The 27,355-nt window shown below is 43.9% G+C and overlaps 1 protein-coding gene across 1 annotated transcript; it reads right to left on the reverse strand.

The window, feature by feature from the left end:
* Window positions 1-18,760: 18,760 nt before the first annotated feature.
* Window positions 18,761-27,353, reverse strand: WARS2 (tryptophanyl tRNA synthetase 2, mitochondrial). Its single transcript, XM_066599234.1, has 6 exons — window positions 27,219-27,353; window positions 22,772-23,026; window positions 22,593-22,673; window positions 20,580-20,665; window positions 20,028-20,146; window positions 18,761-19,324 (listed from the first exon to the last, which is right to left on the reverse strand). The coding sequence occupies exons 1-6, from the start codon at window positions 27,306-27,308 to the stop codon at window positions 18,876-18,878; spliced, it is 1,080 nt and encodes a 359-aa protein (XP_066455331.1). The 5' UTR covers window positions 27,309-27,353; the 3' UTR covers window positions 18,761-18,875.
* Between the last annotated feature and the right edge of the window lie 2 nt (window positions 27,354-27,355).

The raw sequence follows: 27,355 nt of genomic DNA on the forward strand, positions 1-27,355 counted from the left end.
AGGATTATTATATGTCATGTATCACTGGATAGAATGTGTTGTATGAGGATTATACTGTATATAATTTAACACTGTAGAATATATCATATAATTAATATATGTTAGGATTATGTTTCATGTATCACTGCATAATATTATGGGCTATTATATGTGACGTATGAGGATTATATATTCTGTACTACTGTACAGTATCTGATATTTTAGGATTATTACATATATATATAATTTATTAGTGTATAACATATAATATTAAATTTTAATATGAGATGTATGAGTACTACATATTTTATTTCACTGTACATTATATAACAGAGTTAATATAAGTGATGTATGAATATTATATATCATGCATTGTTGTACAATATGTACTATTATAGGATTATTATATGCAAAGTATGAGAATTACATATTAAGGTTTGCTGTACATTATATAATACAACATTATCACTTGTGATAGGATTATATATCATGTATGAATGTGCTTTGTATAATATTACATGACTGTTATATGTGACCTATGAGTAGTACAATATCACTGCACATTACACAAGATTATATAAATAGGATTATTTGTTCTGTATAAATGCTGTTTACCATATATCACACTGCACAATATAGGATTATTATATTTGATGCAGGATGATTTTGTATCATGTATTATTTACTGCACATTACATAGGATTATCTGATTATGTTATTATGATAATTACATATTATGCTTCACTATACAATATGTAATATTATAAGATTATTACATTTGATGTATGAAGTCTATATATCCTCTATAATTGCAGAATATATAATATTAAAAGTTTATCATATGTGTTATATAGGGATTACATATCATGTAATATTTCACAATATACAAGTGGACCCTGACTTCTGAATATTAATTGGTTTAGAAATGACCAATGTAACTGAAACTATTGTATGCTGAGATCATAACTCTATGGAAAACTGGTAACTAGTTCTGAAGCTCCAAAATTTCACCTAAAAGTAAAACAAAATAAAGAGTAAAGCAAATTAAGCAGATAACTAATACATGTAAAATAAATTCTTAAACAGTGAACCAGAAATTGAAAAGGAGTTGCAGGCATCTGGTGTACAAAGGAGCAGCTCATTATAGTGCAGGTAAAGGGCAGTACAGAACATACAATATGGTACTGCAGAGAGGTGCTACCAGACAGCCAATCAGCACCTGCACTTCAGTAATACAGGTGTTTGACCAGTGAAATGCCTATGCTGATTGGCTAGGTTTTCCAGCAAAGTGCATATACTGCAGAACCAAGCTGTCTAAGCATTGTATGTTGAATCTGGCTTCAAGTTACAGTGGCCTGGGAAATACCATTGTATGTTGAAAATATTGTATTCTTAGGCCATTGTAACTTGAGGGATCACTGCATAATATTATATGATTATTATATGTGAAGAATTAGGGTTGAATATCATATCACTGTGCTACATAAAATACTATAGGATTATTAAATAAACTGTGAGAGGATTATTTATCATGTATTACTTTACAATATGTATAATATTATAGCAACATCACATGTGATTATAAAGATTATATACTGTATATTACTCTGCAATATATCAAATTCTGGGATTATTATATGAGATGTATAAGAATTATATATCATGTATCACTGTACAGTCTAAAGTATTATAGGATTATACCATGAAATGAATGATTATACAGTATGTCATGTATCACTGTACATATATAGTATCATAGGGATATTTTAGATCAGTATTTATCACTGATATTTGGCACAATTCATATATATCACATTTAATAATCTTATGTCTACTCTTAATCTTATACATAATCTAATAATATACATGGGGACATGTGATATATAATCCTCATACATACCATTAACATGCAAATGATATAGTATTGTGATACCTGACATATAATCCTCATACATCACAAATAATAATAATTTTATAATATATACTGTATAGTGATAAACAATATACATTTCTCAGACATCACATGTAATACTTTTATATAATGTATCGTGATACATGATATTTAATCTTCATAATCACATATAGTAATCCTATAACATACATATGTTACAATAATACATGATATTACATGATAGATAATCCTCATACATCAGATAATAATCCTATAATATATATTCTACAGTGACAAAAATGTAATCTTTATACATCTCATACTATATATTAATCCTCTATTATATATTGTACAGTGATAAATGATATACAATTCTCATACATCACATATAATAATCCTATGTTATAAATAGTACAGTGACATGGTAATGTAATTGTCATACATCACAAACAATAACTCTATATTATATATTGTCCAATGATAGATTATATTTTATCCTTATACATCACAAATAATAATCTTATATTGCACACTGATACACAATATATTGTCCTCATACACCACATCAAAACCCCTATATTACAGATTATACAGTAACACATTGAATATAGTCCTCATGGATCACATATAAAAATCCTAAAATATTATAAATTGCAGAAGTACATTATACATAATTCCCATGCATCACATATAACACAATATTATATATTATACAGCAATACATGATATGTAGTCATCATACCTCAAATATAGAAATCCTATATTATATATTGTGTAGAGAAGCGCATTGGAATAAATTGGTGCTATACAAATAAAGATTATTATTATATTATTATTATTTTATAGTCCTCATGCCCCCAAACCCTTTGATATTTTATATACACTTCTGATATACTATTCTCATATATAACATATAGAAATCCTAAAAGATTATATATTATGTTGGATATTGCATATAAATTTGTGCATATAACTCAAGATTGAGCATTGTGGATGTGGATACTATATACCTGTCATAAGGCTAAGGTAGATCATTATAGTCCCTGCTGATGTACTATTCCTAATTTTTATTCTGAGGTGTATGTTATATAGTATAATATTATATTACTCTTACAAAACCAGACTGAGCGCCCCTTTAATTCGAACCTCTCATTGCCGCCTCCAAGACTTCTCCAGAGCAGCACTAGTCCTCTGGAACGTACTACCCCCAAACTATCCAGGCAATTCCTGAAGCACAAAACTTCAGGCGTGCCCTAAAAACGCACCACTTCAGGGAGGCATACCATATCCCCTAAACCAACCCCCTCTGTACTCCGCCTGATAACATGCTCCCTGTCCTACCGACTGCAATCCCAGCTAGCCATAATCAACCACCCCCTGCAGTCATACCGATTCAGCCACTATACGGCTTGACCATTGTCTATGTGTATAGCATCCCTCACTCTCCACCTCGCCATACCGTGCACATCTCCAGCCCCTTTACCTCCTGTATCACCCCATTATCTGTAGTATGTAAGCTCGTTGGAGCAGGACTCTCACCCCTACTGTTTCCATCAACTGATTACTGCATGTAACCGTGGTTTTTGTATTTTTGTCTTTCTGTATCCCCCTGTCTTTGTAAGCGCTACGGAATATGTTGGCGCTATATAAATAAAGTTATTATTATTATTATGTCCACTGATCTACATTATTACTCTAGCAGAAAATTGCTGAGCACAGCTACTTTAAATCCATATTCTCTGCTATATGGAAGGATGTAAGACACAGTAAAGCATCATCTGATTATTCTGACTCTACCCTCCATCTTTATTTCTTCATTAGCTTTACTGCTTTTCTCACAGATTTTTCATTTTGTTTAAAGGGGTTGTCCCGCGGCAGCAAGTGGGTCTATACACTTCTGTATGGCCATATTAATGCACTTTGTAATGTACATTGTGCATTAATTATGAGCCATACAGAAGTTATCAAAAGTTATTCACTTACCTGCTCCATTGCTGGCGTCCTCGTCTCCATGGTGCCGACTAATTTTCAGCCTCTAATGGCCAAATTAGCCGCGCTTGCGCAGTCCGGGTCTTCTGCTGTCTTCAATGGGGCCGCTCGTGCAGAATGCCGGCTCCGTGTAGCTTCGCCCCGTCACGTGCCGATTCCAGCCAATCAGGAGGCTGGAATCGGCAATGGACCGCACAGAAGCCCTGCGGTCCACAGAGAGAGAGGATCCCGGCGGCCATCTTCAGCAGGTGAGTATGAAGACACCGGACCGCCGGGATTCGGGTAAGTACTACCCGGTTTGTTTTTTTAACCCCTGCATCGGGGTTGTCTCGCGCCGAACGGGGGGGGGGGGGGTGTTAAAAAAAAAAAAAATAAACCCGTTTCGGCGCGGGACAACCCCTTTAAGCACACAAAAAAGTCATTAACTTCAAGGGGTATTCCATTTGTGAAGCGATTTTTCAAAAATACCAGATATGAAAGCTGTTTGCGTCATGTTTATGCACTGCTGGCTTTAGGTATAGATCGAGCAGCCATTACCTTCTTATCCAGTCTTCCATTTCTGATGTTTCCCCACATCGCTATTTTCCAATATGGCCGCTGCATCCCTGCGGACATGCAGCTTGAAACTACATTTCCCACAATTCCCTGTTCTGTACTTCTTTCCTGTGCACATCCCCACTAAACGCTGCCCTGCTATTGGTCAGCAACCGGTCCTGAGAGTTGAAGAGCAAAAAAGTCATCTCTGGTCGTTCCTACTGAGCATGCCCGACCTGTAGCGCGGGAATGCCAACAGGACGTATCCATGGCAACCTGAATAAACACTTCTGAATTGCCAGAAGCAGGTGATAGTTTTTAGAACTACAGAAGCAGAATCCCATTGCAAACCTTAATAACCTTTGATTAATATTCATTTGACAGCAACTTTGCATAACCGAAACAGAATACCCCTGCGGTCACATGACATTTTCCTGGCATCATCGTCCAGATGAAAGGAGCCATGATGTCAGGAGAACAAAACCTGATCGCTGTGACCTCTGATTGGCTGCAACAGTCAGGTGGTAGCCGTTCCTAAGATCGGGAGGATCGCGGGGCTGCAGTGCTGGATCGCCAGGAAGAGGATGGGTAAGTACCACTGCTTCTATTTTTTTAACAGATGTGGGTCAAAAGACGGATTCTGCATGTGGGAGCCTGCAATGCAATCAGACTCTGACAGCAGCCGACGTCTACGCGTACCTGTATTTTCGCTTCATCAGTATAGCGGATGGTCGTGGCGAGCCACCCTCAAACATGCACAGTACAGATTTTCTTCTATTTTTTTTCCCACCAGGCAATGACGTGGAAGCCGCGACCTGTCCTCAATGTTAATTGTGGACGGGCCGCAGGTCAGGCGGCTTCCATTGACCTCAATGGAAGCCGTCCACACGGAATCCACACAAAAATGGGGCATGCTGCAATTAGTTTCTATGGGTGTGCCGGAAAAAGTGTTTTTTTCATAGCATGCTATGGACGGTATTTGCTGCAGATCCACGGTGCGGACAGTCACTGCGGATTCTGCAGCAAAAATCTGTTCCATGTGCAGGCGGCCTTAAGGTAGATAGAAGATAGACTACTACTATCTAATCTGCTCATCTCATACAATGTATAACTCCCATCATCCCTGTCCCCAGGAAGCCACAATCTACAGTAATATCTTGTATGGGTAGCTGAACCCAGAGCAGGAGACTGTGCTGTCTAATGGATTGTTATTTATCATCTGATGCTGCCACCTAATGGACAGAGAAGGAAACACATACAAGTCTTTAACATGCTGGAAAATCACCTCTAAACTGCCACTGCCCCCACTACTGCATTGTACACAATATATGATGCAACTTTGGATACCAGTTTTATTAATCTCTTAACAAAAGCTATTTTTTGCTTTTTCATTCCCACCTTTCAAGAACCATAATGTTCTTATGATTCAGTATGAACACAGTGATAAAAAAAATTAAAGGGGTATTCCAGAATTTTTTTCTATTGATGAGCAACAGGCTATCAATAGATGATCGGCAGGGATCTGCCGCCCAGATCCTTGCCGTTCAGCTGATTCCATGGGCTGCGGTCAGGAAGCAGAACGTGGTGACCACAGCAGAGCATCCCAAGGTTGGTATTGCAGGCCCTGCTGCAGCTGAATTCACTGGGAGCTGCGCTGTAGTACCAACCCAGGCTGCTGCACTATTTTCAGAACTTTCTGCTTCCTGCGCTGACTGCAGTGACAGCGGCCCTGGAAATCAGCTAATCGCTGGGGCCCCATCAATCATCTATTGATGAACTGTCGGCCATCAATAGGAAAAAATAGATCTCACAATTCTCCTTTAACCCCTTAGTGACCAAGCCTGTTTGCGCCTTAATGACCAGACCAAATTTTGGAAATCTGACATGTGTCACTTTAACATAGAATAACTCCGTAAAGGTTTTGCATACCCAAGTGATTCTGACATTGTTTTTTTTGCCACATATTGTCCTTCATTTAGGCGGAAAAAATAGACCGATAGAATTTGTGTATATTTATTAAAAGCAACAAAGTTCGGAAAATTTTGAAAAAAATCATCACTTTTTCACATTTTCAACTGCAATATCTCAAATATGTGCAAACATAATATAGAAAATTTTGATAAGATATATATTTCTATCTATTTACTTTATTTTGGCCGCACATTGGAAAAACTTTTGGTTTTTTTTAACCATTTAGGAGACGTACAAATTTAACATTAATTATTAACATTTTGAGGGGAGCACTTTATTTTCCTACACCAAGCCAAGCTTGTAAAGGCTCATAGGTGTCAGAATGATAGATACCCCCACAAATGACCCCATTTTAGAAACTGCACCTCTTAATGTATTCACTGAGGGGGTCAGGAGTATTTTGACCCCACCGTTTCTTTTCAGAAATTAATGCAATTTAGACGAGAAAAAAGAAAATTTCATATTTTTGCAAATATGTAATTTTAAACACAGTATTTTTTTCCATAGTGCAAATGAAAATGAGGATTTGCACCCAAAAATGGATCCCCCCATTTGTCCTGTGTTTAGAAACATACCCATTGTGGCCCTAATCTTATGTCCGTATGCACAACGGGGCCCAAACCGAAAGGAGCAGCCGGTAGATTTCAGAACAGACATTTTGCTTGAAGGCGTTTTATGCCCCATTGCCCACTTGTAGAGTCCTTGAGCGGCCAAAATGATAGAGAACCCTCAAATTTTGGAAACTAGACCCCTTAACGAATTCATCTAGGGATGTATGGCATATTTTGACCCCACAGTTTTTGAATGAATCTAAGCAAAGCAGAAGGAAAAAATTCCTTTTTTTTTTTTTTTTTTGCAAATATGTCATTTTAAAAATAGTTTTTTTTGTACAGCACACATATGAATGAAGAATTTCACCCCAAAATGGATCCCCCTGTTTGTCCTGTGTTTAGAGACATACCCATTATGGCCCAAATCTTCTGTCTGTACGCACAACGGAGCCCTAACCGAAAAGAGCAGCGGGTGGTTTTCAGAACAGACATTTTTCTTGAAGGTGATTTAGGCCCCATTGCCCACTTGTAGAGCCCTTCAGCGGCCAAAACGACAGAGAACCCTCACAAATGACCGCATATTGAAAACTAGACCCTTAACCCACTCATCTAGGGGTGTACTGTGTATTTTGGCTCCACCGTTTTTGAATGAATCGAAGCAAAGCAGAAGGAAAAAATTACGATTTTTGTTTTTTTGGCAATTGTTTCATTTTAAAAATAGGGTTTTTTTGTACAGCACACATAGGAATGCAGGCTTTCTCCCCAAAATAGATACCCCCCTTTGTCCCGTGTTCAGAGACATACCCATTGTGGCCCTAATCTTCTGTCTGGATGCACAATGAGGCCCAAACTGAACAGCACATCAAACTTTAACTGTCCTTTAATTTTTACGTGATCGCCATTATCCATGGATAATGGTGATCATGTGACCGGGGACCACTCACCGCGGCCCCCACATGACATCTCCAAGCTCTCAGCTACCTTTAGTAGCCAGGAGCAAGGAGATTTTAAATTTCCCCTTGCCCTCCCCAGCTTCTGCGCTTGCGTCCGCCATTTTGGCGATGGGCGTATGCGCCAAAGCTGGGGAGAGGTCCACAGATAAGGATCCTGTCTTGGGACATCGCCGGTGGCCTTAATTCAGTAATTTCACCTCCCCTTACGGATCGGATCCGTGACGGGAGGTGAAACTTTAGCTTTTTTTTACTTTTACGTGATCGCCGTTATCTATCTTGGCGACGGACGCGTGCGCAGAAGCTGGGGTAAGGTCTGCGGATAAATCCGGGGCCCTTAACTACCTAATTTCATCTCCCCTCATGGATATTATCCACTAGGGGAGATGAAACAAACTTTTTTTCTTTTTTTTTTTTACTCTTTTTTTAAACTTTTTAAAACTTTTACATGATCGCTGTTATCCATTGGATAGCAGCGATCATGTGACCGGGAACAGCATACAGCTCCCTGCTCTCAGCTACTCATACTAGCCGGGAGCAGGGAGTTTTTAAATTTCCCGGGCCTCCCAGCCCTCTGCGCATGCGCGTGATGTAATGCGTCTGGCGCGCATGAGCAGACGCTGGCAGCGGGTCCAGGGAGGAGAAGCAAGATGCCAGACAGCGTGGAGGACGGGGGGTGAGTATTCTCAGCTCCCCTTATGGATCCGATCCGTAAGGGGAGCTGAAACTTTAATTGTTTTTAACTTTTCATAGACTTTAATGCGATCGCCGGTATTCGGTGGATACCGGCGATCGCGTGACCGGGAGTGGGGTCCCGCGGCCCGGGATGACAGTTCCATGCTGTCGGCTACCTTTGGTAACCGGCAGCATGGAGCTGTCACGTCCTGAGCCTGCAGGGCTGTCATTCCCAGAGGATGCATGTTTTTACGTCCTCTGGAAATTAAGCCCAGCAGGCCACGACGTAAAAAGGCAATGGGCTGGTCACTAAGGGGTTAATATACACTATCATTCAAAAGTTTTAGAACATCTTAATTTTTTCATTTTTTTTAATGTCTCAAATGTACTTTGAAATGAAATCAGAGAACACATAAACAAGGTAAAATGAATAAAAATAATGGACTAACTTTGTTCCATCGAGTTAAATCTAGATTTCTGACTCTCCAAAGCGGCCCCTCTAGCTGATAGAACAGCTATAAACAATGTTTCTACAACTGCGTTCAGATATTGTTCAGAAAGTTGTTCCCAACATTGTTGCAGAAGCTTCCACAAATGTGCTGCACTTGTAGGTTGTTTTGCTTTCACCTTTCTGGCCGGTTTATACCAAAAAAGCTCTAAAGGGTTTACGTCTAGAGACTCTGCAGGCCATTCCATTCTTTGAAGCCTACCGGCTTCTTCTTGTCTTCTTACATAGTTGTGACATTATCTAGGATTAGGTTTTGAATCATTGTCTTGCTGTAATATGAACCCCGGACCAACCAGGCATGCATCAGAGGGTATTGCAAGGCATATCGAAATGCTGTGGGAGCCCCTTTTGTCTAGTGTGCATGTCACCCTGTGCAACTTGCCACCTGTGGATCCAGCAAAAGAGCCCCAGACCACCACGCTTCCTCCTCCCTGTTTGAGAGTTGGTGTCACACACGCAGGAAGCATCCTTTCACCTACTCGACGATGTACAAAACACCTGCATGATGCACCGAAGATGACAAATTCTGATTCATTAGTCCATAAGACCTCTTTCCACTCCTCAGTAGTCCACTGGAGGTGCTGCTTGGCTCAGGCAAGTCTTTTTTATTTTGCAATCTCAGCAGTGGCTTTCTTACTGATCCTCTACCTGTCAGACCTGCAGATAGAAGTCTTATCTTCACAGTTGAAATGGACACTTGCTTATTTTTCGCTGCATTAAGCTGCACTTGACATTTTTGCGCTGTGAGGTGCCAATCATACAAACTGCTGACTCTCAAAAACTTATCATCTGATTTTGTAGTGGCCCTTGGTTGGCCAGACCTCTTCCTGCCAGTTTACAAGTGGCTTTTGATGATATGGGAAACTGTACTGATTGCCACCTTGACTTTCTTGGCCATTTCCCTGTGGGTCAGACCTACACTTCTAGTAGTTATAATTGTCTGTTTGTCGTCTTTGGTTAATTGCCTTTTTCTGGCCATTATTTATAGCAATGTACTCTGTCCTGAAGAGCAAAACTGTCCAAATCCTGCCCCAGAGGGTGTTGTAATGCAGTCTGTTCCAACACTGGTTATATAGAATTAGAGGGTTTGAAAGTAATCTACAAAAGTTGAGACACCTATATGAATAGTTTGCACCCACTTTCAGACCATGGTTTGCTTTCTGTGCTGCAGAGCAGCTGTCCTTGATGTGTTCCCTGAAAAAAGCCTTTTGGTTAAAATATTGTTGCATTTCAGATTAAAATGTTATCATCTTTTTAGGTTTTTAACTTACTTTTGCTAGACGTGAACTGTGTTAAAAAGAACTGGAAAAATTGAGGTGTTCTTAACCATTTGACCAATAATGTAGTTTATGTTTTGCTAAGAGGCGCTACAGAGGGGACATTATAACTAAGAGGAGCCACAGAGGGAGCACTGTAACTAGGAGAGGTCACTAAAACAAAGAGGAGCCACAGAGGGAGCACTGTAACTAAGAGGGGTCACTTACACAAAAAAAGGACACAGAGGGGTCATTACAGTGTGTATTATAACTAAGAGGGGGCACCATAACTAAGCTTGGTCACAGAGGGGGCACTATTACTTTGTAGGGCCATAGAGGATACACTATTACCAAGGGGCATTGGGGGTAGCAGCAGGATGGGGAGAGTGTGCTGACAGGAGTCGTGACTGGAGGAAATTTTAATGGCTGTTTGGGCCCATGGAGAAGAAAAACAAAAATGGATGTTACTATTCAAAGGAGACCTGCGATCCCTGGAGGTTACTGAACTATAATCACTATTACTGTGTAGATGGGATATCTGTTCTTTAGAGAAATACTAGTACTGTGAGGAGTTTGGGTCACTGAGGGGCACTATTAATGTAAGGGGACACAAACAATATTTTTAGTGTAAAAGGGGCGTAGGAGAATGTAATTTGCTACATTTTTTACAAAACTTCTTTCCGTCCTACTAGGGTGTGCCCGAACATGCTACCTGTCAACCTTAGCCTATTAAGCACTGCCTCTGACAGGGACTAATAAGCTGACTAAGAATCTGACCCTGCCCGCAGCCGGTAAGCTTGCGTACCTGTCCGGGTCTGTACCGTGGATGTTTGCGGAGGCCGGCACACGTGCGCAGTACTTTTTTTTTTTTTTTTTTAAACTCCTGCTTTCCTGCGGAATCCATGGGAACTAGAACCTGCTATGTTAATTGCAGACAGGCCGCGGATCGGACAGCTTCCATTGACTTCAATGGAAGCCGTCTGTGCTGGAACCGCACTGAAATGGAGCATGCTGCGATTTGATTTCCGCACCCAAAGATCTGCAAATCAAATTTGCTTGCTTTAATTTAGGTGCGGACGCCCGTTTCCCTATGGGCGGCTAGAACTGCGGATCATCCGCGCGAATGCCCCGCACGGATTCCGCAATTCAGATCTGCCCATGGACATGAGCCCTAAGGTGTTTTTACACGGGCCGACAGTTGTTTCAGTGACTGCATGAGCGCTGATGTCACCGCTAAGGTCGTTAACGCTCGTGCAGTGCTTTCAAACTGAAAGTCCTGTCGGCGGCTTGCTGGCTTCTTGTCCGCTTCTCGCTTCCCGCATCTCGCTTCCTATGAGTCCCCATGACTGATGAATGGATCCTTAGGTATTCTGGTAACTTCTGCTTTTGGTGGATTGAGTCCATTAATGTCTTTATATGGGGGCAAGAACCATTATTCATATCTACATCAATAAAGAACCGTTCCCTACTGATCGTCGGCCTGTGGAACATGAAACAGTCAGCATAAATATGAGCAAACCTCATGCAGGGTGCATTCACATGGGAGGTGCGATGTCGCTGCGAGAAACTCAGACTGATATCACTCTTACTCCTGCAATTTCTGCTCCAAGTGTAAAGTGTTTTTGCATCTCAGCAACATGCTGTTTTCATGCATGCGAAAAATCGCATGCTGTTGCAATAGGAAAAATCGCATCGCACTCATGTGAGCAGCTGGGGTCCATCACTCAGGACCCCAGCCAATCAGCTGATTGGGCGCTTGCTGTCACACAGGGGTACAGCGGAAGCAGTTGGCTCCGATCCCTGTGTAGTGGCCGGCGCTTGTAATTACAGGCGCAGCTCTCATTAAAATCAATGGAAGCTGCACCTGCAGTTGCAAGCGCCGGCCACTACACAGGGGTTGAAGCAGCAGCTTCCGCTCCAGAACCTGCATGTAGCGCCGCTAACAGAGGGTGCTCAATCAGCTGATCGCCTGGGGTACTGAACAGTAGACAACAGCTGATCAACTATTGATGCCTTATCCTGAGGATGTCACTAATAATATTTCCCTGGAAAACGCCTTTAACAAGCGATGATTTGCCACATATTAACAGCAGTAGCTAGTGCCATCCAACATGCCATATCGTCAGTCAACAATTGTTAACAGGCGGAAAACCCCAAACACCAACTCTCCCAACTACAGTTTAGGACAAAGGCAGCCAGTGGACATATACTCTTTGTATCACATTTTGTATCCAAGCTAGAGGCAGTACAACAGGGTACTAGAGCCTCCATGCCCACCTGTATCACATCTTGTATCCCAGCTAGAAGTGGTCCAGCAAAGTACTAGAGCCTCCATGTCTCCCGTATCAAATCTTGTATCCAAGCTAGAGGCGGTACAACAGGGTACTAGAGCCTCCATGCCCGTCCGTATCACATCTTGTATCCAAGCTAGAGGTGGTACAACAGGGTACTAGAGCCTCCATGCCCAGCTGTATCACATCTTGTATCCCAGCTAGAGGCGGCACAACAGGGTACTAGAGCCTCCATGCCCGCCCGTATTACATCTTGCATCCAAGCTACAAGTGGTACAACTGGGTACTAGAGCCTTCATGCCCTCCGTATTACATCTTGTATCCAAGCTAGAGGCGGTACAACAGGGTACTAGAGCCTCCATGCCCGTCCGTATCACATCTTGTATCCAAGCTAGAGGCGGTACAACAGGGTACTAGAGCCTCCATGCCCAGCTGTATCACATCTTGTATCCCAGCTAGAGGCGGCACAACAGGGTACTAGAGCCTCCATGCCCATCTGTATCACATCTTGTATCCCAGCTAGAGGCGGCACAACAGGGTACTAGAGCCTCCATGCCCAGCTGTATCACATCTTGTATCCAAGCTAGAGGCGGTACAACAGGGTACTAGAGCCTCCATGCCCGTCTGTATCACATCTTGTATTCAAGCTAGAGGCGGTACAACAGGGTACTAGAGCCTCCATGCCCGTCTGTATCACATCTTGTATTCAAGCTAGAGGCGGTACAACAGGGTACTAGAGCCTCCATGCCCAGCTGTATCACATCTTGTATCCAAGATAGAGGCGGTACAACAGGGTACTAGAGCCTCCATACCCCCTGTATCACATCTTGTATCCAAACTAGAGGCGGTACAACAGGGTACTAGAGCCTCCATACCCCCTGTATCACATCTTGTATCCAAACTAGAGGCGGTACAACAGTGTACTAGAGGGTAAAAGTTTTCTGCAATAAATTCTCCTTTTGCTCTAATTCTGTAATCACTTGTATAATCGTTACAATCACACAGAACGTTTTGATTGATAACTTCTTCTAGCGGAGGGATTGGGTTGCTGACAATGGGTGAATATTGTCTCAGGATTTATTTTACTTTGTTGAACTGACTGTAACGAATGTCAGTATAACAAGATTTGGGGCCCTAATTTTTCCCAGGGCCACACGTCATCTAGAACCGTTCTGCTACAGACATATCTCCCAGGTACCAGGGTGCACGGGGTAGCTCTCGGCACTCATGGTGTTCACTCCTCTCCATCAGCCTCTGTCTGCACATGGTGGGAATTGACCTCATGACCCGTCTCTGAAACTCAACCCTGGCAGGGTCAGACACCCCGAGGAGCTCCTGACTGACCCCATGTCCCCCAGGATGGGAGAGGAAAGCCCGGTGTCTGGAGCTGATGCCCCCCTCTATGTTCTGTAGAGGCGTTAACCCATTCTGTGAAAGACATCAATAAAAACATGGTGGCTCCTCCTCTGACAAACCAGGACCGCCCCCTAAATATATAATACTGATTGGGGGGGTCTATATCATATTGTATAGAGGGAACATCTGGAAACTTCAAGGAAAAACAGCTTTCTCCAGACATAGAGGGGAGCTGTGGAGCAAAGCGGCAGAATCTAAGAAGGGGGGCAAAAGTATCCCCCCCCCCATGAGGCCATGTCGTCGTCATCATCATCATCATCAGACAAGGTGAACATTGAGGAGTGCATTCTGCAAGATTTCTACCTTCACAAGGGGGTTTTCCCTGCGAGTTGTATCAGATTCTAAGGCGGACTGAATTTGCACAGGAAAAGAATGGGTTAATTTAGACAAGTGATTTTTGACACATCTCTGCTTGTACGATTTATGTGCAATTCAAGAATCCCCCATTATATTCTATGAGAGGGTAGAAAAAATAACGGATCGCGATCGCATGCCATGTGACTAGCAGGTGAGGGCGATGTGTTTTCATTGTTTTTTACTATGGGAACATCTAAAAAAATAAAGTGCAGAGAAGTGAAAAATGAGGCAAATCAGGTGTTAAAATTGCAATAAAACCCCCACATCGCAAATGCACGAAAATCACACTAAAGCGGTCCTTACGTTTCTTCCTCCCCATCAGACTCCTGTGATGTTATATCCCATAATACAAGTGTCACTAATACTTCTCACAGCTGATAGTTTGTTACAATTGTATCCAGTCTGGACAATTCTCTGTGAAGGTACCTTTACACAGTAAGGGCTCATTCACACGAGGGAATTTGCGCAGCTAACATACATACGTGCAAAAAAAAACGTGACTATTAGAACAAATGATTTCCTATGGAAACATTCAGACGAAGGAATTTTAGACACGCCAAAAAAAAAAAAATTGCACATAAAAAGATAGGAGATCAGCGACTGAAATTTCCTGCCGCACAAAAATATAAATCCTGACCTATCTTTGGTGCCCAAAGCGCACAAGCCTGCATAGACTCATATGGGAGACTATGTGAGCTGGCCAGCATAGGGAGTTGAAGGGATTCCCCAGCAACGCGCCTAGAGGGGTTCCGCTGCAGAGTTAATGGGGGATTCCCCAGCAGTACAGCTGGAGGGAAATCACTTCATCTCCCCTGCAGAGGAACCCCACCAGTCGTGCTGAGATGAAGGGAACCCCTGGGGAGATGAAGGAAAGCCCCACAAAGTCCCCTCATCTCTCTCTCCAGCAGCGCATATTTTCAGTCCCTCCTGTTTAATGTGGAAAAATCGGGACTTCAGTGGGGAAAAATTGTCCGTTCAGACAATTTTTCCTCAGCTAGGGTTGCGATTTTTTTGCGCAGCCAACAGCTGTGTGAATTCCACGCCCGTGTGAACTAGCCCTAAGACTTTCACACAGGAGCGCAGGTCTGTCAGTGACTAGAGGCCGAGCAGGCAGGGATCTCTTCTGTCGTCCAGTGAAATGGAGCGATTCTGGACCTAAAGGTTCTCAAATCCAATCCACATGCTTTATTTTATTTGCGGGCGCCCATGCTTCCTTATGGGGGCTTGATTTGCAGATCTTCCACGCGGGTGCCCCACAAATCAAACCCGCCCGTGGACATTGGGCCTAACAGAAAGTAGCAGAACAATGAAGAATCTCTATGTGTGAGAAGACATTCCTAGATCAGCATATTTAGGAGACTTTATGGGTATTTTGGAACTTTTGAAAATGTTTTCTGTTGATGACTGAAAGGGACCTGCCGCTCGCACGCCGATGAGCCGATTCCCAGGGCATGTTGGTCATCCATAACATAAAAAAAACATTAAAAAGTCCCAGAATACCGCTTTAACCCCTTAATGCTACAGGACGTAAGTTTATGTCCTAGGCGCATGGTACTTAACAAAACGGGGCGTAAACTTTATGGGCTTAGAAATGAGCTTGCGCCATCCCGTAGTGGGAGCCGGACTCCTGCTGTAACAGCAAGGATTGCTGAGAACATCGAGCCCCGCACTAAACCGCTTATATAACCCAATCACTGTAGATCCCGGTATGTAAAGGATTCACAGAGGGAGCGTGCTCCCTCTATGGAGTCACCGGCACTCCACGATGCAATCATGGACGGCCGATGGACTGCCATGGCTGTGATTACTATTGTGAGCGACAATGCATTGCAGTACAGAAGTAATGCAATTCATTATTATAGCAGTCAGAGCTTTTATGGTTCAAGTCCTCTACAGGGACATAGAAAAAATAACAAAAAATAAAAATAATTAATTAATAAACACAAAGCACTTTCCCGTTTGTATAAAAAAATATAAAGCAATTAAAAAAAAAACCAAACACATATTTGGAATTATTGTATTTTAACTACCTGTGCAATAAATTGAACACACAAAAAAAACTAAAAGAAAAAAACAAAGGTAAAATGCTTATTTTGGTTATTTTGACTCCAAAAAAAAAGAAAACAATAAAAGTGATCGTATGTATCCCAAAATTGTACCAATGAAAACTACAGCTCGTCACGCAATAAACAAGACTCACCGAGCTTATGGGAGCCAATGACAGTGGCCGGAGAAGGGAGGTGGGAGTTTAGCAGCGTGTCTGTTAAACTCCCCCTTCTTCACCCCTTGCCGCTGTTTGCAATGAGAGGGGGTGGGACGGGGAAGCGCTAAGCTCCACCCATCCCATCCCCTGTCATTGCAAACAGCGGCAAGGGACGGAAGCTCAGCACACCAGCTCCCGCCCCATCCCGCTTCCTCCCCTTGCAGAGAGTCAGCGAGGGGGAGAGAAGGGGGAAGACAGCTTAGCAGACCTAAGCTGTCTCCCCCCTGCCCCACGGCATATACGCCGAGCCCGTGCATCAGATGGTAGGGTATATCGGCCAGCTGCTCTACGCTTGTGTGAATAAGCCCTTAGAGCGTGCTCTGATTTGAAAATCCGCAACATGATTATTTTCCGCAGCGGATTTCTTCTGTGAGTTATCGGCACTTTGTTGCAGGATTTGGCCGTATATTCTGCTATGGGTGAACTTACCCTCAGTAAACAAAGCTGAACGCAGGTGCATCGATTGTTCCGAAGGTTTGATCATTTGGCACCCGACTTGTTCGCTGGGGGCGGGATCAGCAGAATTGGCCACAATAGTTAATGAAAGATGTCCGGCAGTGGATGATAGGAGTAATAGTTCTGGCCCATAGAAACAAAATGCTTCGCTACCAGGTTTATTTCCTAGTCATGAGAACCAAGCCCCTCTTAAAGGGACAGGGTCCCATTTTCTATACATAAAGCTTGACAACTTCCCGTTGCAGCCTTTTTTTCCATTTTTGTTTGTCAAACCCACATTCAAAAAAATCCTAACTTATTTTCCCAGTGACACAACCACATGAGAGCTCGTTCTTCTGCAGGATGAATTGCATTTTTCAATTGTACCATTTAAAGTATTGGGGTGAAATGGAAAAATATCACAATTTCGGCATTTTGGGGAGTGTTTTTTTATGGGGTTCATTCTACAGTAAAGAGTATATGCTACCTATATCCTCGGGGTCTGTAGGATTACGGTATGACTAAATTTAAAACATTTTTTAAGAAAAAAGAAACAAAAAAAGAAAAAAACATTATTTCAGTCATCATCTTTTGACCACCATAACGTTTCTATTTTTCTGTCAATGGGGTTGTGTGGTGGTTTGTTTGTCTTCTGGGGCGAACTGTTGCTTCTACTACTTGCCCGTAGACATGAGCCCTTATTTTCACAGATTGTACTCTTATGGATGCAGGAATACCAAATATTTTTTTTCTTTTGACTTTGTGTTTCAATATTTCACAATTTTTGGGATCTCTGCTTGCTGTTACTGAATTGATTACTTGTATTTTCAAAAGGACTTCTGCAAAACAAGAACTTGAATCTGTTTGGTTGCGATGGCCGTCTGCTTCTCTGTTCATTTGCACCGATTTTGATAAATTCTCCCATTCTGGTTTAGAAATGTAGGCTGAGAACAAGTGCTGACTGAGTCTGAGAGGAGCTTGCTATAATGTATCAGCTTAGGCAAAATATCAGAAGATTGTCCTCACAGATACAATGCAACAGCCTTCTTACATCGTTTCCCCAAAAATAAGACCCTGTTCTATATAAATTTTTGCCCCAAAAGAGACATTAGGGCTTATTTTCGGGGGAATGGCTTATTTTACTTGGATAGCAGGCTCCTCAGGGACCCTCCTGACACTCTCCAGAGGCCCGCTGCGGTTCCTGTAGTCCTCGGCCGCCCACACAGGATTACCTCCTGGTTATGGGATTCATAAATCCCGCCTCCACAAAGCAATGGCTGTGATTGGTTCTTCGAGTGCAGCATTGATTGGCTCTTTGAGTGCCACGGCTCAGCCAATTACAAACATCAGGTAGTGGAAGTGGGATTTATGAATTGGCTGAGCCGTGGCTCAGCAATTCATAAATCCCGCTTTCATGATGCGATGGCTGAGATTGGTTCTTTGAGCGCTGCTCAGCCAATCAATGCTGCGCTCGAAGAACCAATCACAGCCATAGCTTCAGGGAGGCAGGATTCATAAACCAGGAAGTGATACTGTGTGTGCGTCCAAGGACTGCGGGAACTAGACTGAGCCTGATAAGTTATGTATTCAAAATTTTTTTTAACTAGGGCTTATTTTCAGCATAGGGCTTATATTTCAAGCCTCCCCGAAAATCCTGAAAAATCAGGCTAGGGCTTATTTTCTTGGAAACAAAATAGTATACAAATGAAGAAGCTTTATTGGTACAGGACTGGACAAGCCCTGGCAGCAGTATAGTCAGTGCGCCCCTCACCTGGTGAGAGGAGGTCAAGTGATAATTTACAGATGTGGTCATCTTAGTCCAACGATCCTGCAGACCTTGTCATACACAGGAGCCGCCAACTCCCGTGCCCTATGAGTCCCGCGAGTCAGCACCTCCCTAAGAAACCCCTTATCCCCCCTGAGTCTGTGAACCTCCTCCTGGATGGGCGTCAGTTTGGTGATCACCGCCTCCGCCACCACATGCTTGTACTGTGCGGTCTCCAGTCCACGGCTCTGCTTCACCACCTCCTCAGGAGAAAGGCCAGTCACGGCACTATGGATAGCCACCATGTTCGAGACACCCGGTCGCTTTTCGGGGTCATAGGTCACCTCTGAGGTAAAGTCTGTCACTGCCTTGCGGAATTTCATCACTATTTCATCTGGGGTGTCCGTCAGCCGCACAGTGGCCAACGTGTGGGGGTCCGATTTTGACATCTTCACCAAGGGGTCTCGGAGGGAGCGGATCTTCTTGGAGCTGCCTGTAAACAGTTCACACCATTACATGTCAGGAGGCAGAATGTCATATTAACCCCATCTTATCCCAACGTGGTCACCCAGCTTTAACAGGCTTCCGAATGAAGAAGCCCTCTAGTTACTATCAATACAGGAAGATGCAAAATCACATAACTAGTCCAGGTAAGATGGGTGGCAACTACTCTGGAAACTGTAATAGCGGCCATGTTGGTTGCCATGCAGCTTTCCTAGATAGTCTTAAAATTTCTGTTAGCGGTTAGTTAAATGGACTCACTGGATTCAAGACAAAATTCAGTCCTGGGATCAGAAGGGTTGGGGGGTATATTACCCGCACTTGTTCTTCTCTGCCATCTGATCTGGCGGTTCTAGTCCCAATTTTTGGCCAACCAGGACGGCTGTAGCAATGTTCGATCTAGCTAATTGCACACTGTGCACGGCTCTGTGAGCAGCACTGGCCAAACAGAGAGCAGGTATTGCGTATTGGTAATCAGACACGAAAAACGCAATATGGGGATTAGGTAGTCTGACAATTGTGTCGGGCATCTTGGGCAGCCAAAAACGGGACCCAAAACCGGCAGATCATATACCACCCATCCTCTCTGGTCCCAAGATCGGAATTTGTCCCAAAACCATAGGGTCATCTTAAGGACCCCAAACCCCCAAAGTGAAACAATGGCAATCATGTATCATCAACCAGCCGTCACTCACCCATCAGAGCTCTGGGGATAGGAAAGAATTCTCCATATTGATAATTAAAGATCCGCGCCAAATCCTGCGTCAGCTGCAAGTGCTGGGCCTGGTCATCGCCAACCGGGACGTGTGTGGAGCTGTGACATATGGAGAGAGGACATGGTAACTACACCGATCCAGCACTACTGACTGTATATATAGGCTGATTGAACATTACATCACACGCGAAGAGCTTCGATTCACTGACGCATCTCAGGCCATACCGTTCCCGAGTCACAGCTATTATATCACATTGGTAGACGCGTCTTTATTACATCAAGCGTACATGTATCCTCAGTAGGTAGAGGGAAGTAAGCTGCTACCAGCCCGCTCCGTCCCCCGCCAAACCCCTCTGATCCCAAACAAGGATCAGATTGTAGGCCAGTCCAGCCGGTGTGGCCTTGTTCATCTGATGTGTAGGCCAGCTTTAGTTAGAGCTACTTTAGTACATCCCAACTTAAAATCAATCAAAACCGACGCGTTTCAAGACATATTAAAGACCCCCCCCCACCTTCCCCGCCCGGGACTTACAGGTAGAGCAGAATATCAGCCGCCTGCAGCACCGGATAGGTGAAGAGCCCCACGCTCCCCTCATTCTTCTGACTCTCACTTTTCATCTGTCAGTCATTAAAAAAAAAACACAAAACATTTAGCCGCTCCGCCACAAAGGGTTAAAGGGGTTTTCCAGGGAAGTACTAATAACAATGCCTCCTCAGGATAGTTGATCGTCCGGGGTCCGCCGCTCTGGAAGATCAGCTGTTCAGGAACCCGCTGTCAGCGCAGCTCTACACGGGGTACAGGGCGGGAGATTACAATGTAAGCTGCGCTTACAGTTACAAGTGCTGGCCAACACACAAGGGTTGAAGCAGCAGCGTCCTCTTCGTACCATTTTGTAGCGACACTGACAGCTTGCGTCTGATCAGCCGGGATCCCAAGCGGTGGAACTAGTTGATCAGCTATTGATGACCTATCCTAAGGACAGGGTAGCAATAGTATTTCCTTGGAAAACCCCTTTAAAGCAACACTTCATGCTGGAAAACCTACATGTACAATTTTATATCTCCTGCACCACTTTTGCCTTATGCTCCAGTCCCAACCAAAGCTGCATTCAAAATTCTGCTGGTGTATGTTCATGTCTCAGGTTGTCTGATCTTATATCCCCTGCTGGTTCAGTGAAGGATATACCTCTGGTGTTGGACGGTTGTAGTTTTGCAGTACATATACAATACAGGACCACGTGCTCCATATCAGCTCCTTCGCAGGTAGGTAAGCGGTGCGCTCCGGCATGGACCTAAACTGTAGGTGCCCGCTGCAGGCGGTGCTATAGAAGTGACACCCGCCTGCAAAGGCTGAGATAAGAGCTAGTTTCAAATACATCTGTTTAACACTAAAGCTGCCACTGTCCATAGCAACGGTGGCATATAAACGGTTAAACAGAGGGGAGGGACTCCCTCGGTGGCTTCATTGCGTCCTGCGGGTCGGCGCTTCTCTCCATCAAAAAAGGCACCAGATGCGACCAAAGCGAACTGCGACAAAATAAGTCCCTTTAAGTCAGTGCGGATCTTCCTGAATCAGTTTTCGTCCATTTTTCGGCTTTTAGGACAAAACAGGAAAACTGAAAACAAAACGCTGATGTGAACCCAGCCTTACAGGGGGGTCCTGCTGTTAGATTCCAAGCGGCGGCACTGTGGATGCAGCTGTGACTGGAGTATAAGACCTGATGGAAAAGCAAAATTCTGAATGCAGATCTGGTGGTGACTGGAGTAAGACATGACGTAAAAGGATTGTGAATGTAGATCTGGTGGTGACTGGAGTAAGACATGACGTAAACAAATAGTGAATGCAGATCTGGCAGTGAGTAGAGTAAGACATGATGTAAAAGGATTGTGAAGGCAGATCTGGCGGTGAGTGGAGTAAGGCATGATGTAAAAGGATTGTGAATGCAGATCTGGTGGTGAATGGAGTAAAATCTGCTGTAAAAGGATTGTGGATGCAGATCTGGCGGTGAGTGGAGTAAGGAATGATGTAAAAGGATTGTGAATGCAGATCTGGTGGTGAATGGAGTAAAATCTGCTGTAAAAGGATTGTGGATGCAGATCTGGCGGTGAGTGGAGTAAGGCATGATGTAAAAGGATTGTTAAATGCAGATCTGGTAGTGAGTGGAGTAAAACATGATGTAAAAGGATTGTTAAATGTAGATCTGGTGGTGAGTGGAGTAAGACATGATGTAAAAGGATTGTTAAATGCAGATCTGGTGGTGAGTGGAGTAAGACATGATGTAAAAGGATTGTTAAATGCAGATCTGGTGGTGAGTGGAGTAAGACATGATGTAAAAGGATTGTTAAATGCAGATCTGGTGGTGAGTGGAGTAAGACATGATGTAATAGGATTGTTAAATGCAGATCTGGCAGTGACTGAAGTAAGGCATGATGTAAATGAATAGTGAATGCAGCTCTGGCAGTGACTGAAGCAAGACATGATGTAAATGAATAGTGAATGCAGCTCTGGCAGTGACTTGACATTCATACTTCCCATAGCGCTCACCTTCCACTGCGGCAGATGGCGGAGCCGCGGCAGCGACGTCAGACAACTGAGAATCCACCCAAGCTGAGCGTGTTCCGGGACCTGCAGGATATAAAGCAATGTATTTGAAATCAGCAGTATATATGGCTGCCGGCTATATACTATATGTACCCACTGCAGCCTCCATGACATGGACTGACCTGGGACTGCTGGAAGAGACAGCTCTTGGCAGGGTTCACCCCACAAGCCAGCAGACAGGCCGTCATGTCCAGCACGCTGTCCCGCAGGGCGTCCGGGTTCTGGGGTACAGTGATGGAGTGCAGGTCCACAATGCTGTACAGCACCGAGCTGAACTCCTCCTGCAGGCTGACCCAGCTCTGCAGCGCCCCCAGATAGTTGCCCAGATGGGGGATCCCGGTCGGCTGGATCCCAGAGAAGACGCGTGGGGTGGGGTTCTGGAAGACAGGAGGAACAGAGACCGAATATATATAATATATATGTCCACCATTATACACATTCCACAGCTACAGGCTCAGCTCTGCTACATCTGTGTGGCTAGTACTGTGGGAAGGAATCGCCCCCTGCTGATGTTTCTGACAGGGAAGATAAATGCGCAGTTTCCCCCTGAGCTGCGGGAGCTGACACCGGAATGACTGAACATAATGGGGGTGATTAATGAGGCCGATGGAAGTGGGGAGCAGAGTCCCCATCCCCCCACACCCTGCGCCGACAGCCGCTGCACACGTGTGCACACCCGAGCGGCTGACCGCAGCGACTATGTCACCCCCTGTTATAGAGAGCTACGGACAATGACCCCTCAGAGACAGAGTGACCCCCATAATATAGACGTCCCCCCTCTGTTTATTAAGGTCTTTGGGCTTTTAGAGTGTGACTGGTGCCGAGTGCCACCGAAGCAGCGCAGCGCGGACGAGCCCCGGCAGGAGTACATATGATAGGTGCCATAATACAGCAGCAACCAGAGAGAACTAGCTGGCAAGAGTGAGCAGAGCTGAGCGGAACCTTCACACTATTCCTCACAAGGCCCTTAAGCCATGTTCACTCGGGGCGGATTTACCATGGAAGCGCAACGCCTGTGCATTCACGCTTTTTTTTTTTTTTTAAAGTGTTTGAAAAATGGATAGATAGAAAAAAAAAAAATGCATAAAGATCGCAAGAAAAAGACTTGCACAGAAAAAAAAACCGAACCTTTTTTACGGATCGCATTAGCTCGTATAAATATAGCGTAAATCAGTGTGGGGACGGACCTACGGCGCGGGATTCAGGCAACAGGTCAGATTTAGAAGCAGATTTGAGGCAGAAACCTTGTGGGTTTCTACCGCTGACTGCAGCGGAGAGGCTAAAATCCGCACAAAATCCAAGGCCAATCAGTACATGGCTCATTCCATTTAAAGAGGGAATAAAAAAAAAAATATATATATATTTATGTTAATATTTTTGGATGATTTATGTTTTTATGACTCTTAGGGCTTATACAGACGTCCGTATATTGGCTGGGTTTTCACGCCCGGCCGATATACGGTGTCCCTCTCTGCAGGGGGGGAGGATGGAAGAGCCAGGAGCAGGAACTGAGCTCCCGCCCCTTCCCCGCCCCACACCACTATTTACAATTGGAGGGGCGGGACGGGGGCAGAGCTAAGTGCTGAGACTTAGCTCTTCCCCTGTCTTGCCCCCTCCTATTACAAATAGTGGCAAGGGGCGGGAGCTCAGTTCCTGCTCCTGGCTCTTCCATCCCCCCCCTCCCCTGCAGACAAGGACACCGTATATTGGCTCGGCGTGAAAACCCAGCCGATATACAGTCATCTAAATAAGCCCTTAAAGAGTATATTTTACTATTTTTAGTAGGTTTACATTCAAACACGTCCTGTCTGTTACCATATGAAAAAATAGATTTAGGGGTGTTTATAATGAACAGATCAGAACAAGTACAAAACAGACAATCTTTTAAGAGTATACTGAAAATAATGCGAAAGAGTCTTGATGATATATTAATTAGGAGAACAGAAATTTTGGGGAAAAAAACAAGCATTCTGCAATGGCTATTCATTTGCATGTCATTTACGAAGAGTTGATAGAAAGTTAGGAGGTAGGTATGACATGGATACATTTGTCACAGTGCAGAGTTTAACTACCTGTAGCTATTTTCAGACAAAAATATATTTTAAAAAATTAAAAATGTGAAAAACTTTGCGTGTGCGTGTCCTGTCCGTTACCATGGAAAGCACCAAATGTTCACACGGCAGAGCTCACCGCAAACATTTACTGTGCAAATTCCATCTGTAAAGACCGCGGCAAAACCTGCATCTTTTTGCCCAGTTTTTGGCGCAGATCCGTGCGTGGATTTAGCCCCATCAGTGGAGTTCCAATGCAGAAAATCACGTTCCCGTATCCAGAAGTGAAGTGAGGATTACTTCTTGACTTGGAAAGGTGGTTTTTTGCGGCGGAATTCCACACCCGGATATTGCCCACGAAAAAGATGTGGATTGTGACGTGGTTTGTAGAGGTGGGATTCACAAAGAGAATGAGTTCCGCCCTAAACGCACCCCACCGGTCGCTGCGGATTTGGAGAGAAGATTTCTTCAGCACAGAAAGATTTCTGAACACGGCCCAGGAAGGTACAGTGCAGACCGGCAGGCGTTATCCGCCTACTTACCTGCAGAGATAAGCAGTCGGCGGTCTGACATTACTTCTAGGCTGATGGCCGCCATCATAGAACGAAATAGTCTGTAACTTTCTAATAGACTTTATATTTCAATTTCTGACAATTTACAAAACCTCTGCTTCCTGTCAGTGAACTGGAGCTTCCATCCAGAGACTGAAAACCCAGTGCACAACTGAAGGTTTGTTACAATGTGTCAGTGCAGAGATGTCATTTCCTATTCCTAGGCCCCATCTATCCTGTGTGATTTATAAGGCCTCGTTCACACGGGCGTACTTGTGCTCCATATTACGCCCATAATATGTAAACCCCACTGATTTCTATTGGGGGGGGGGGGGTTAGCATGTACAAGGTTAACAGAGGGAGAACGCTCCTCTTTGACGTAACGGACCGTCCACAATATAAAAAAAAGGGGAAAAAATGCAGAAGATGGGTTGCCAAGGCAACTAGACACTAGTCGATGGCATCCAAGTTCGCTATGGTTTGTTATAAGCGGGAAGAGTGGCAATACACTGCAGTACATAAGTACTGCAATGCATTGTCTGAGCGATCTTGAGATTGCAGGTTCAAGTCCCCTACACAAACCTAAAAAAAGTGAAAAAAATAAAAACGATCCATAAAAGATAGTAAAGAATTTTTTTTTTGCGAACTTTTTCTTTTATTTCAAAATTTTAATTTTGCAGCAATGCAAAAAAATAAAGTTTCCAAAAAAGGGTTTTTATTGCAAGAAAGTGAAAAAAACTAAAATTATTATGGCATCGTTGTAATCGTACCAACCCGCAGAACAAAGTTATGGTTTCATCCATATTGCATCGTGTGGGCGTGTTCTTTCCCGCACCACCGCATTAGTGAGGGGCGGGGGGTCACATCAGTGAGTGGTGGTCACACATGCGTATAGTCATCCATTCATGTAGGGTATTCGGGTGTCCCGACGTGATGACATCTCTGTACAGCGCTGCGGAATACGGATGTGCTTTATAAGCAAGCAACATCTGACACTAAATACACCCTATAGAGACAGGAATCTGACCCTAGAGGGCGCTCCAAACCACCAGTAATCTCTATTTAGATTTTAGAGATTCTGGGTTATCAGTAATTCTCTATTTGGGGACAATACAAGGATCTCTGCCATGATCTGTTTATACCCAGGACTGCGACGGTAACAAGAGGGCATCCGCTACGTCTAGAGGAAAGCAGGTTTCATCACCAACATAGAAAGGGGTTCTTTACTGTAAAAGCAGTGAGACTGTTGAACTCTCTGCCTGAGGATGTGGTGATGGCAAAATCCATAGAGGAGTTTAAGAGGGACTAGATGTATTTCTAGAGCGCTACGATATTGCAGGATATAAACATTAGGTGACCAGCGGGTTGTTGATTCGGGTCTTGCAGGTAGGAACTATCAAAGGTTGATCCAGGGATTAGTCTGACTGCCATTATGGAGTCGGGAAGGATTTTTTTCCCCCTGAAAGTGCTAATTGGCTTCTGCCTCTTGGTTTTTTTTGCCTTCCTCTGGATCAACAAGGTGGGGGGTGAAACAGGCTGAACTGGATGGACATTGTCTTCATTCAGCCTAACATACTATGTTACTGTTCAAACACTAGAGGGCACTCTGGATTATCAGTAATCTATTTAAACCCTTAGAGGGCGCTCTGGACCACCAGTAATCTCTATTCAAACACAAGAGGGCGCTCTGGACCATCAGGGATTCTCTAATCAGACCCTGGATGACACTCCGAATTATCAGTAATTCTCTATTCAAACACTAGAAGGCACTCTGGATTATCAGTAATTCTCTACTCTAACACTAGAGGGCGCTCTGGACTAGCAATAGTTTTCTAGCCCATCACAAGAGGGCGTTCACCTCCTCCATACAGACAGACCAGTCATGTGACCAGGCCGCCGTCAATCATCTCAGGCTCCACGTGAGTGATGGATGGACCTGGACGGAGAGCAGCGACCGTCGGTTTTACCTGAACCCCACGTGGCGGGTCTGTAGTCAGAGGACGGATCCCCCTCCTCAGCCGGCAACGCGTGGCGCGCCTGACTATGGACAGCGCCATCGTAGTGACGTCAGCACGGAAGCCGAGAGCACCCAAAAAGTCACGTG

The sequence above is a fragment of the Eleutherodactylus coqui genome, chromosome 4 (genome assembly GCF_035609145.1).
Source record: "Eleutherodactylus coqui strain aEleCoq1 chromosome 4, aEleCoq1.hap1, whole genome shotgun sequence".
Taxonomy (NCBI): Eukaryota; Metazoa; Chordata; class Amphibia; order Anura; family Eleutherodactylidae; genus Eleutherodactylus; species Eleutherodactylus coqui.

Coding starts and splice junctions, on each gene's coding strand:
- WARS2 (XM_066599234.1), bottom strand. CDS start 27,308: ATGGCGCTGTCCATAGTCAGGCGCGCCACGCGTTGCCGGCTGAGGAGG. Junction 23,027..27,218: donor ACCCGCCACGTGGGGTTCAG/GTAAAACCGACG, acceptor CCTGTCTTCCAG/AACCCCACCCCACGCGTCTT. Junction 19,325..20,027: donor TATCCCCAGAGCTCTGATGG/GTGAGTGACGGC, acceptor AACTGTTTACAG/GCAGCTCCAAGAAGATCCGC.